At 42.8% G+C, this 13,610-nt stretch overlaps 1 protein-coding gene across 3 annotated transcripts in view; it reads right to left on the bottom strand.

Annotated features, from left to right (window-relative positions):
- LOC142750005 (CD5 antigen-like) overlaps positions 1–8,453 on the bottom strand; it is a 54,715-nt gene extending 46,262 nt beyond the window's left edge. For 2 of the 3 annotated variants that reach the window (XM_075858690.1, XM_075858692.1), the window contains exon 1: positions 8,108–8,453. In XM_075858690.1, the coding sequence (XP_075714805.1) occupies positions 8,108–8,162 (55 nt within the window). In that variant the 5' untranslated portion in view covers positions 8,163–8,453. The remainder of the gene's footprint in view (positions 1–8,107) is intronic. The other variant, XM_075858691.1, reaches the window with a different exon arrangement.
- Between the last annotated feature and the right edge of the window lie 5,157 nt (positions 8,454–13,610).

Here is a 13,610-nt window from a genome sequence, read left to right as displayed (position 1 = left end):
TACCCTTAGATAAGTTCCTTGAGGGATGTAGTTAACTAAATGGGGTCACTTGTTAGGGGTTTCCACTATTTTGTCCCCTCAGGGGCTTTGCAAATGCGACTTGGCCTCCGCAAACCATTCCAGCTAAATTTGAGCTCCACAAGTCAAATGGCGCTCTTTCCCTTCTGAGCCCTGCTGTGTGTCCAAACAGCCGTTTATGACCACATGTGGGGTATTGTTTTACTCAGGAGAAACTGCTCTATAAATGTTGGGGTGCTTTTTCTGATTTAGTTCTTGTGGAAAAAAAAATTATCTAAACCTACTTGTTATTGAAAAAAAATTTGATTTTAATTTTCACGGCCTACTTCCAATATTTTCTTCAAAAAACCTGTGGGGTCTAAATGCTCACTATACCCCTTGATAAATTCCCTGAGGGTGTAGTTTCCAAAATGGGGTCACTTTTGGGGGGTTTCTACTGTTTTGGCACCTCAAGACCTCTTTAAACCTGACATGGTGCCTAAAATATATTCTTATAAAAAGGAGGCCACAAAATCCAGTAGGTGCACCTATGCTTCTGAGGCTGGTGCTTCAGTCCATTCTAGGGCCACATGTGAGATATTTCTAAAAAAACTGCAGAACCTGGGCAATAAATATTGAGTAGCGTTTCTCTGGTAAAAAAAAAAATGGATTAAGGCCTCATTTACACGAGCGTAATATACGTGCGTGCGACGCGCGTGCTTTTCACGCGTGTCGTACGCACCTATATTACTCTATGGGGGCATGCAGACAGTCCGTGAGTTTTGCTCAGCGTGAGTGCGCTGAAAAAAACTCACGACATGTTCTATAAATCTGCTTTTTTCGCGCATCACGCACCCATTGAAGTCAATGGGTGCGTGAAAACCACGAAGGTCGCACGGAAGCACTTCCGTGCGAACTGCGTCATTCGCGCAAGAGCTGTCAAACTGAATGTAAACAGAAAAGCACCACGTGCTTTTCTGTTCACAAACATCCGAACGGAGTGTCTTACAGATGACGGAACCGAACTTTACCGGGTTCGGCCGAACTCGTTTTGACCGAACCCGGCAGGAGACAGTCACTGTGCAGGGTGCTGAAAGAGTTAAACTGGTTCAGCACCCTGGACAGTGACTTCCGATTCCAATATACGTGAATGTGTAAAAAAAAAAAAAGTTCTGACTTACCGATAACTCCCGGCTTCTTCCTCCAGTCTGACCTCCCGGGATGACAATTCAGTCCAAGTGACAGCTCCAGCCAATCACAAGCCAAGCACAGGCTGCAGCGGTCACATGGACTGCCGCGTCATCCAGGGAGGTGGGGCCAGATGTCAAGAGAGGCGCGTCACCAAGGACGCGTCACCAAGGCAACGGCCGGGAAGTTCTCGGTAAGTACGAACCTCTTTTTTTTTAAACAGGTTACTCGATATGGTGATCGGAATTCACTGTCAAGGGTGCTGAAAGAGTTACTGCCGATCAGTTAACTCTTTCAGCACCATGGACAGTGACTGACGTCGGCTAGCCTCATCTCTATGATGGCGGCTGCGCGAAAATCACGCAGCCGCGCATCATACACGGATGACACACGCAGCTGTCAAGTGCCTTTTGCGCACGCAAAACGCTGCGTTTTTACGCGCGCAAAACGCACACGCTCGTGTAAATTAGGCCTAAAACTGATTTTCTGCAAAACAAAAATAAAAAATGAAATTTCTAAATTTCACCTCCACTTTGCTGTAATTTCTGTTAAGCACCTAAAGGGTTACGAAACTTTCTAAAAGCTGTTTTTAACACTTTGAGGGGTGCAAATTTTACCACTAATGTAAAGTCCAATGTGTCATGAGAAAACAATCTCCGAATCGCTTGGATAGGTGAAAGCATTCCAAAGTTATTAGCACATAAAGTGACGCATGTCAGTTTTGAAAAATATGGCCTGGTCCATAAGGCGAAAACAGGCTGTCTCCTTAACGGGTTAAAGGGGTTTTTCCAGCAGATAAAGATTGATAGCCTATCTTCAGGCGATTTAGTGGCAATTCACAGGTATTACAGTCTTTTCTCCAATTGAAGTGAATGGCTGCAATACCTGTGAATCGCCACTAAATGTGTGTCAAACATTCACAGTGAGCAAGAAGAAATTAAGGGGAAGCAGCGCTCATAGGTGCGCTGTAGCCCCTTCAAAACTGCTGATTGGCGAGGGTCTCGGGAGTCGGACCCCGACCCATCAGCTATTGATGGCCTATCCTGAGGATAGGCCATCAATTTTTATCAGCTGGAAAACACCTTTAATGGCAGTGCAAATAGTGTGTCGGTACGGCTGTTGGATACATTGTGGCCGTGTCAATGCCACTCCATGGGGCCTTAGAATCCATTCACACGTTGCGATTGAGAGCAGTTAGAACCACATGGAAAACCCACATCCGAAAACCGCATGCATTTTTACTGCAATTTGGTGCATTTTTCTATGTGGTTTTAAACGCGGTAAGACTTTACATCCCAACCGAATGTGTGAACCCTTATCCTAAACGTGTGTGAACAGTCTCATCAGTGGGAGTCCAACCCTAGGAACTTGTGAACTTAGCGGTTTCTATATCTCCCATTCACCTCAATAGAGAGAGAACACCTGTCCACCAGGATTGGGACCTGGCATCCAGGTTCTCCGGATTATATAGTATACAAGTAGTTGGAGCCCACAATCAGGATTCTATAGCATATATCGTCTACGCGGCATAATTTATTTGTGGAAAAACTTCCATTTCAGAGCATTAATTGCTTCAAAGACGAAAAGTTAGTGGACGCATCTCTTTAATGTCTGCAGACAACCGACGCCAACACGTTTTGGTACTTTTGATTGGCCAAGAGGGTCCAGATTTCCTAAATTTGCAAATCGCATGTAAAATCTTTCAGCCTCCTTTTTTTTTCAAATGCTCTTTTCAGCTGATTTTCTCTTTAGTGGCCCACACAGAAATCAGATATGTGAATACATCCAAGGAGTACTCACACATGTACAACTGCAAAAAAGCAACAAAACGCTACGTGTGAATACACCTGAATGGTAGTTTTTGCCGTGCCCATAGTCCCCGAGTCACTTTTTTTTACCTTTTTATACTACGACTCCCTCACATCTGCTGATCTGCAGGGATGTCAGTCTCCACTTTAGCTCTGGTATTCTATTCATGACCTTTGTTTAGTTAGCAGATACATTGTAGGTGCGATCCTCATATGGAAATGCACTGCTTATTAAAACCCTATCCATCCAACTTCTTTTTGTATAATATAGCTGGAAACCACACATGCTGTGTTTTTTCTTTTTTAAACCTTGCCCTAACCCATACGGTTCCGTCCCCCATTAACTTTATTGTGTTTTATACACACAATACCGAATTGTCATTTTCCATAAAAACAGTTCTAGGAACTGGTACTTTAACCCTTTCAGAATCAAAGAATTTTTGGGCTTCAGCAAAACATTTTTTTATTTTTTTTATCTTCACGGAATTATATAAATAAAATATATTTTATTAAAAAATATATATATTTTTTTTAAATTATTTTTTTTTTCCCATAAAGAATTTTGGGATTAGATTGAAATTACGAGTTGTGTATGTTAGTATATTGTGCCTGAGACATATAAACAGGCACCTGTTAGGTTAAACCGCTGGTCTTTTTACACGAGATAGCCCTAGGGACCTGACAAAGATTCCCAGGCTGTCTCTATAGTGACGCCAGCCCTGGCGATCAGGCACTGAACAGGGTTGACTACAGTTAGGGTATGTTCTTACGGATTATTTTCGGCCGTTTTTCCGACGGGGCGTTTTTTAAGCGCCCATTTTTCAAAACGGTCACGTAAAAAACACAGCCACGAAGAAGAAGTGCATGTCACTTCTTGGGCCGTTTTTGGGGCCGTTTTTCATAGTCTATAGAAAAACAGCTCCAAAAACGGCCGTTAAAAACACAGCAAAAAACGCGACTTTGATTAAAAAACGTCTGAAAATCAGGATGCGTTTTCCCTTGAAAGCAGCTCCGTATTTTGAGACGTTTTTTATTTTGTGTGTGCACATACCCTTAGAAGGGGAAGTATACTTAAAGAGGCTCTGTCACCAGATTTTGCAGCCCCTATCTGCTATTGCAGCAGATCGGCGCTGCAATGTAGATTACAGTAACGTTTTTATTTTTAAAAAACGAGCATTTTTGGCCAAGTTATGACCATTTTTGTAGTTATGCAAATGAGGCTTGCAAAAGTCCAAGTGGGTGTGTTTAAAAGTAAAAGTCCAAGTGGGCGTGTATTATGTGCGTACAACTGGGTGTGTATTATGTGTGTACATCGGGGCGTTTTTAATACTTTTACTAGCTGGGCACTCTGACGAGAAGTATCATCCACTTCTCTTCAGAACGCCCAGCTTCTGGCAGTGCAGACACAGCCGTGTTCTCGAGAGATCACGCTGTGACGTCACTCACAGGTCCTGCATCGTGACGGCCACATCGGCACCAGAGGCTTCAGTTGATTCTGCAGCAGCATCGGCATTAGCAGGTAAGTCGATGTAGCTACTTACCTGCTGCAGAATCATCTGTAGCCTCTGGTGCCGATGTGTCCTCGCTCGTCTGACACGATGCAGGACCTGTGAGTGACGACACAGCGTGATCTCTCGAGAACACGGCTGTGCCTGCACTGCCAGAAGCTGGGCGTTGTGGAGAGAAGTGGATGATACTTCTCATCAGAACGGCCAGCTAGTAAAAGTAGTAAAAACGCCCCGATGTATGCACATAATACACGCCCACTTGGACTTTTACTTTTCAACACGCCCAGTTGTACTTTTGCAAGCCTCATTTGCATAACTACAAAAATGGTCATAACTTGGCCAAAAATGCTCGTTTTTTTAAAATAAAAACGTTACTGTAATCTACATTGCAGCGCCTATCTTCTGCAATAGCAGATAGGGGTGCAAAATCTGGTGACAGAGCCTCTTTAAGATGTGTATTTAATGCAGTGAAATCTATTGTAGGGCAAGATCATAGCAGGTTATATTGTAGGCATTATATTCATTAAAAACATAAATGTGTATGTAGATTGACAGAAATTAGTTGTCACATATGACAACCAGTTGAAAGTAAAAGGATTGTATTACCTTAAAGGGTATGTCCACCTTTACACCCATGCGTTTTAATTTTCCTAACGTGTTGATCTGTTAGCAAATAGTAGGGGACAAATTAATATGGCTACCGGATCAGACTACACAGGGTTTGTTTGTAGTCTGTAACCCTGGAGACACATAGGTTTGCATAGGAGTTGTAGACACAAAATGAAAGTAGATTTTAAATCAAGTCTATTTGGAAAGTTGATTAATGTTTTATTTTAGATTCATCGGAGTAATAATAAAAAAATGGTTGTAAAAGTGAACATAGCCTTTAAAGGGTTCGTTCACTTTACTTTAAACAGCAAAAGCTCAGAAACGATACAATCTGATGGCAGGGCAGGGAAGCAGCAGGGAAAGTTAATGCCCCGCAGCCTCCCTGCAGCCTGTTAGCAGATTCAGGTGTCAAGGTCTGGGTTGTAACTTCCCTCATCACTTCCAAGAGAAAACCAGAATTTCCTTTGCTGGATGAGATTATTAAATTAATCTTAAGGATGGACGAAGAGCATTTTTTTTGTTGCTAATATCCAGTTGGACCTATTTGTATATGACTTCATACAAATCAGAGACCTTATAGATTGTAGACGGAGATGTAGCATTGGAAGTCTATGGAGTAAGATGCGACACATTTAAGAGGCAAAAGTCTCTTAAGGGTATGTTCACACACAATGACCAAAAAAGGTCTGAAAATACGGAGCTGTTTTCAATAGAGTCAATGAAAAACGCCTCCAAAAACGCCCCAAGAAGTGTCCCGCACTTGTTTTGACGGGCCGTCATTTTACGGGCCGTTTTTTGAAAGCGATGCGTAACATAAAGGCTCCTGGGAATAGAACATCGTAATTCCCATTGAAAGATGTTTGTAGGCATATTAGGGGCGTTTTTTCAGGCATAATTCGAGGCGTAAAACGCCCGAATTACGCCTGAAAACACTGCGTGTGAACATACCCTAAATGTGTTTGATCTTTGGCCGAGCCGTGCACCACAATTGTAACACAACGACCGCGGCCGTGCACCCTCAATTCTCCCCACATCGCTGATAAAAAAGACAAAACACAGTCACCTCCTCTCATCTAATCTGGGCTCCCTCATCCTTCTAGCGTTGCTCGTACAGGGCCCTGACGCCGAGAAGGGTCTGGGCCTTATGTGAAACGCGCACACACACACGAAAAAGAAGTGCATGTCACTTCTTGAGCAATTTTTTGAGCCGTTTTTCATTGACTCAATAGAAAAACAGCTCCAAAAACGGCCGCAAAGAAGCGCAGCGAAAAACGATAGTTAATTAAAAAAACGTCTAAAAATCAGGCGCTGTTGTATTTTCAGCCGTATTTTGATAACCGTGTGAACATGGCCTTACAGCGGGTGCACGGCTGTGTATTACGGCTGTACTGTAGTTTGAATTGCTGCGGATTTGCGGTGTGGAATCTGCACCTCAAATCCAGCTTTACCTGAATACGGCACCCATAGGCTCTTACATGTACCTCCTTCATTTTATATGGAAATGGACGTTTTTTTTCTCACAAATTCATACAGAATTTGTGAGTAAAAAACATTTGTCATGTCCCATCACATGATGTATTAGGCTCAGTTTACATGTGCGCTGTGGTTTCCATTTATATCAGAAACCAGGACACAGGACCGGATCTGTCGTACGACGGATACCACTGGCATCCGACAGACCCCTTTTAATTATAATGGGGTCCATTGGTTTCTATATGTTGACAGTTAAGCTATATTCACACGCAAACTCAAAAACGTCTGAAAATATGGAGCTCCTGACTTTCAGACGCTTTTGTAGCAACTCGTATTTTACGGCCGTTTTTGGAGCTGTTTTTCAATGGAGTCAATTAAAAACGGCTCCAAAAACGCCCCAAGAAATGACCTGCACTTCTTTTTACGCGGCATCTTTTGAAAACGACGCATAAAATTACGCCTCGTGGGAACAGAACACCGTAAATCCCATTGCAGGCAATCGGCAGATGTTTGGAGGCGTAATGGTGCAGTTTTTTCAGGCGTAATTCGAGGCGTAAACGGCCCGAATTACGTCTGAAAACACATCGTGTGAACATACCCTTAAAATAACACTGCATGCAAATTGTACAGAATCTGCGACTGAACCTCCGACGGTCCTGACTGTAAACGCCACGCAAATATCATGGATATCATAAAAAGTGCGCAGCCATACTGTGACTTTATACTGTACATGCCACGTGATGCACATGAAAAAAATGGAATTGCATACGTGTACCCTACTTTATTCAAACAAGGAGAGCGACCCAAAAGCGATCACGGTTACGATAGTTTTATTGTAACGCTTGTTACTGTAAACCACTGAACAACTGAAACTGTGGAAAATGATTTTGTTATAGAAAACATTGCAAATATGGTTATTTTCTCATCTCATTGCTTATGAAATGATACAATCGTATTAGTAACGACCGCAAAAAATGTACGTTATGCTCTGTATGCATCTGAGCGATGGTAGAAAAAACCCTGCAATTGTTTTGGGTCCCATAGACATCATGGAGGAGATATATCAAAACTGGTGCAAAGTGGTGTAGTTGCCCATGGCAACCAATCAGGTTGCTGCTTTCATTTTCAAAAGGGCCTCTGAAAAATGAGAGGTAGAATATGATTGGTTGCCATGGGTAACTACTCCGCTTTTCCTTTGCATTCATTTTGATATATCTCCTCCAATGATTATGGTAAATCTTCCGATATGGTCGTGAGGTGAATAGTTATCATTAGATCATTCAGGTTCAGCCATGTTTTCAGTAACTTTCTGAACTATTGCACTAGTTACTTTGCAAGTCAGGAAGTGCCTGGAGGAGCTGCTGGTCCCAAGAGCTTACACTCTGAGGAGGGGGAGGGGGTTATAGACGCTGGTTGTGAAGGAGATGAGACGATCTACAGTAAATGAGTGTGAGAAAGTACGAGGCTGTAGAGAAAGGAGGAGAACGAGGAGAGAGCCCATTATATACAGCAACACAAACTTACCCAAACTGGAGAACCACAGGCACAAATACCAGGAAAGGGGCAGTGCCAGCTCCATGCCCAGGGAGAGGAGAGCTGGGGAGGAGGGCAGGACTTCTGGCTGCCGGGGAAGGGGAGGATGGGAGAGGAACAGACGTTGGAGAGGAGGGGCCCAGGAATGCAGGAGTGGCTGCTGCTGCTACCTGTGTGTGGGGAGATATGTGTGTGCTGCTGCTTGTACAGCTACATGCCAGTCATGTGACTTTCTGGGACTTGTAGTTCTACAACAGCTGGGAGCAGGTCATCTCCATGTTAAGTGGACTTCACGCAGTTAGTCTTATGTACGAAACTTGGAGAGGACACAAAGCAGAGAAGCTGCCCATAGCAACCAATCCGATAGCAGCTTTCATTTTCCATGTGCAGACTTGTAAATGAAAGACGTTTTCTGATTGGTTGCTATAAGCAACACATGCTTTGTGCTTCTGCATAGGAAAAGCTGGCCCTGCTGCCTGTGTCAACCAATCGCAGTTCAGTTTTCATTTCTTAAACTGCTATGGAAAAATGGTGATTGGTTGCTATGGGCAACAAGTATTTCCGTATGATAGGTTTGATAAATGAGGCCCGTTAGTAGGTTCTGTCCCTTTCCCAAAGCTGCACACTAAGGGCTTGTCCACACGTAAGGGTATGTTCACACGGCCTATTTACAGACGTAATTCGGGCGTTTTTGCCCCGAATTACGTCTGAAAATAGCGCCTCAATAGCGCTGACAAACATCTGCCCATTGAAAGCAATGGGCAGACGTTTGTCTGTTCACACGAGGCGTATATTTACGCGCCGCTGTCAAATGACGGCGCGCAAATAGACGCCCGCGTCAAAGAAGTGACCTGTCACTTCTTTGGCCGTAATTGGAGCCGTTATTCATTGACTCCAATGAATAGCAGCGCTAATTACGGCCGTAATTGACGCGGCGTTCAAGCGCCTGCACATGCCGGTACGGCTGAAATTACGGGGATGTTTTCAGGCTGAAACATCCCCGTAATTTCAGCCGTAACGGACGCCCTCGTGTGAACATACCCTAACCGAATTGCTGCAGAAAGTTTCTGCAGCAATTCTGTTGAAAGTAGCAGACATTCCATTGTTGCAAAAACGCACCATTTCCTACGTTTTTTTTGCTGCAGAAAATGGTGCATATTTTGCTGCGTTTTTCTCAATGCTGGAGATGGTGACATCTCTGAAAAACGCAGCAATTCAGTCCACTTTCCGCAGCAGGAATTGACATGCTGCGGTCCGAAAAATACGCACCGGAGGTCATTTTCTGCTCCTGAATTTTTACGCAGCGAGTGGATGAGACTTGTTAAATCTCACCCACTTTGCTGCTACTTTATTCTGCGTTTTTTCCATCTGCAATTCCGGACGGAAAAAAACGCAGCAATTCCGCTACGTGTAAAACTAGTCCTAAGGGTGGCCTCACACGCAGCGTTATTAGGAAAACCCCCACTTTTTCTGGTGTAATTTTTGCTGCCATTTTTTTTTTTACAGGTTTTTTGCTGCAAAAAAACACTGCTGCCAGATGTTAGCTTAAAAATCAATACGGAATTATTAAACACATTACAAACGGCGTTTTTTTTGTGTGGCTTTCTAGCCTGGTGCTTTTTGATTCAGTGGTATTTTTAGAAAATTGCAGCAAGGGGTAGGTTTGGCGTCTTCTCAGGTGTTTTTTTTGTTTTTTTAGGGTTCTTTATTAGAAATAAAAAGCATGTTAAAGATATCTTACTACAAAAAACGCTTGTAAAAAAAAACGCCTGAAATACATAGCGATTTTGGCTCCCATTTTTGTATGTGTTTCTGGCCAATGAATAGGTGGGTTAATATGCTGACAATTAAATTAAATACATTGATTGAAAAAATAAATGCTACAGTTGGCTTCTCACAACGCTGTCAACATGGGTTTTTCCCCACGAATGACATAAAAACTGGGCCATTTTTTGTATTATTGCGGCCGATCTGACTACCCTATTCCCCAGCGGACCCTTTAAAACCAAAAAGAAAAATATTTATACTTCCCTCACCGCTCCTCTTCTCTCCCCACCGGGTCCCCTCCGGCTCTCTCTTCATGCCGCAGGTCATCCATAGTACTGATGCCGGGCAGCAGCAGTACTTATTTGACACAACATTCAACATCTTCACTAATGAAGTAATGAAGTTGCCCGGCGTCAGTACTATGTATGACCCGCGGCATGATGAGGGAGCCGGTGGGGAGAAGAGGAGCAGTCCGGTGAATATGCATTTTTTTTATTTTATGTGATGGGGGATGGATGGGGCACGGTCATTACGCCTCAGTTGTGCCGAACAACAAGCGGAAAGATGCAACACATTTTTTAAGGTGTTTACTTGTTATTAAGACTGGCATGTGAAGCGCCAGTCTTAATAACTATACCCCAATGTGTTGGTAGCAGGAAAAATGGGCAAGTGTAAGAATCTGAGCGACTCTGACAAGAGCCAAATTGTGATGACTAGACGACTAGGTCAGATCTTCTCCAAAACAGCAGGTCTTGTGGGGTGTTCCTAATATGCAGTGGTTAGTACCTGCCAATAGTGGTCCAAGGAAGGACTAGCCTGTCTGGTCTGATCCCACAAAAGTACTACTGTAGCAAAAATTTCTGAAAAAGTTACTGCTGGCTATGATAGAAAGGTATCAGAAAACACAGTGCATTTGGGACTGCATAGCCGCGGACCGGTCAGAGTGCCCATGCTGACCTCTGTCCACTGCCAAGACACGTGAGCTGGACCATGGAGCATTGGATAAAGGTGGCCAGGTCTGATGGATCATGTTTTCTTTTACATCATATGAATGGCGTGTGTGCCGTTAAAATTCCCCAGATCTCAATCTGATCGAACATCTGTGGGATGTGCTGGAAAAATAAGTCCCATCTAGGGAGGCCTTAGTTACCACAGGACAACTTTAGAGGTCTTGTGCAGTCCATGCCACAAAAAGTCAGAGCAGTTTTGACAGCAAGAAGAGGACCAACCCAATATTAATAAGATAGTTTTAATCCTTTTTTAGGAATCCATGTAGCTAAAATATTCCCCTCATTGAAAGGTATGGGCCTATATTATACTTCCATGAGGGTTTTTTTCTCACAGACGAATAGTGGCATGCTTCAATGCATGGCGTACTACAGAGGTACTGCTTCTATGTAAGAATACACTGCCTTACTTAAGGCACCACAAAGTTGCACTAGTAATGCTTACGGGTCCGTACTGTGGACTCATAGTGCAGTCCATACAAAAACGACATCAAAATGCAATGTTGTCAACCATGGATAATGAATAGGATCTATTAGCCTGTTTACAGTGTGGCCCCTCATGGTAACACGGCGCCGCCCCCCCCCCCTTTTTTCCTCCTGTTTTCCTTCAGTTCCTTTTATGGTCATTAATTAAAGGTCATTTGGTTTAACCCTCTTTTTTTCCTATTTTTATTTGGTACTTACCTATATGAGGTCAGGTTCAGGTCAGTGGTGCCCCACCCACCTGGTCTTGGCACGCACAGGTTCTGGAAAATTCCTATGTGGCGGGAAAATCTGGTGTTTTCATTGGTTCCCTTTGGTAAAAAGGCGGGAATTTTGAATATATATTCCCAGGTTTTGGAGTGGTCTGCTGCCCGTCCGAGTTGGATGAAGAAGAGGAACATCATCGCCCCGTCCCCCCTCCCTTTTATTGTCGCAGTAACTTGTTAGTGGGGGGTTAGTCGTCCGGTTTATGGGTGGACAAGGTCATGAATTATTGGTATAATATTTATTGGTTTTTAATATTTATTAAAATATTTGGTATTTATTACAAGTTTAATATTTATTTATTCTATTTATTATGTAACCCCTTAATAAATACCGCGGACATTTTATTCCATCTGCATTGTCTCTTGGTCTTTATTTATTAATTACGTTTTTAGTATGTGTGTTTGGAAGGTTGGGTTGCGCTTGTGTTACCATGTGTAAAAAAGGTATAAAAAAACATTTACTCCACTGTTGTACAACAAAATTATGACTAACAAGCCTTTCTGACATCGAACACCTTTAAAGGGTTACTACATTTAAAAAAAAACTTTTGACATTTCATAGTAAAACGTCAAAAGTTTTGATGGGGGGCTCCAACCACTGAGACCCCCACCGATCGCTAAAACTAAGCAGACGTGTCGGGTGTGCGCTTTTGTTTCTGATCGGCTTGCCTTGGAGCGGTGTACAGGCTAAATAGAAAATAGAACCCGTACATCGTTTGCTTGGCTTTCTGAGGAAAGTCGATCAGAAACTAAGCGGCACAGCGATCACCCGAGTGCTTCTGCCGCTTCGTTTTAGCAATCGGTGGGTGTCTTAGTGCTCATACCCCTATCGATCAAAATTTCTGGCATGTCATTATGACATAGAAAGCAGAATTGGGAACAGCACTCCCTGTGTTTTTTTTAATAGAAAAATTCTATAGTTCACACTGGAATAACCACTGGAGATTTATCTTCACCCATTGAGTGCTGCCTGCCTTCTTTATCTTCTTATGTCACTATGACATGTCAAAGGTTTTTTAAGTTTAGTTACACTTTAATGCCCCCTATTAAAAGACAGTGGAGCAGATTTATTAATGTGTCTGCGCCTAGTATGTTTTGAAAAATGTGCCACAATTTGGCGCATTTAATTTTAGAACAAATATTTGCACCTGTCTAGACACTTAAAAAAAAAAGTCCAGACAAAGGGGTTGGGCCTATTGGAAAAGGGGTGGAGCTTAAAATATGGCAAAGATCTAGCACAAAATGTATCATCTAGCGTGCACCGCTGTGATCAATTTGGTGCATCTTCTGACTGCCTGTTCTAAGTTTACACCCAGAAGCTGTGCCAGCATGATCACCACGGGAACCCGGCTGTGAATGACAGCCGGGCTCCCGCACGATCGGCTAGGATTAGAGAAACCTCCAATTTGGCCGTTTAACCCATTAAATGCTGCCATCAATAGGGACTGCAGCATTTAAGTGGTTTGACGGAGGGAGAAAGCTTCCTCTGTCACAGATCGGAGGCCCGCAGTCGCCGAATGCCGACGGGTTGCCATGGCAGCCGGGGGACTGTAAGTATTATTGCCTGTCAGTTTTACACTGACAGGCAATAATGCTTTGGTATACTGAGTATACCAAAGCATTATATCTGCAATCAGAAGATCACATTGTAAAGTCACCCAGTGGGATTATAGAAAAAAACAAAAACAGTTAAATAAAGTTTACTGAGAAATAAAAAAAGATTACCGTAAAAATGAAAATAAAACCAGTTTTTTCCCATTAAAAAGTGGTTTTATTTACTAGAAGTGTAAAATACGCCATACAAAAAACAGCGAAAATGCTTTTTTTTCAATTAACCCAACCAAAACATAAAATAAAAGTTAATCAATAAGTCCCATGTACAAAAATGATACCAGTGAAAACTACATCTCATCCCACAAAAAACAAGCCCACATATGGCTACATCGACTGACAAAATAAAAAGTAACAGCT

This window comes from Rhinoderma darwinii, chromosome 3, assembly GCF_050947455.1.
Source record: "Rhinoderma darwinii isolate aRhiDar2 chromosome 3, aRhiDar2.hap1, whole genome shotgun sequence".
NCBI classification, from domain to species: Eukaryota; Metazoa; Chordata; class Amphibia; order Anura; family Rhinodermatidae; genus Rhinoderma; species Rhinoderma darwinii.
The sequence above is the reverse complement of the archived record's forward strand: the minus strand, read 5'-3'. Positions and strand labels throughout refer to the sequence as shown.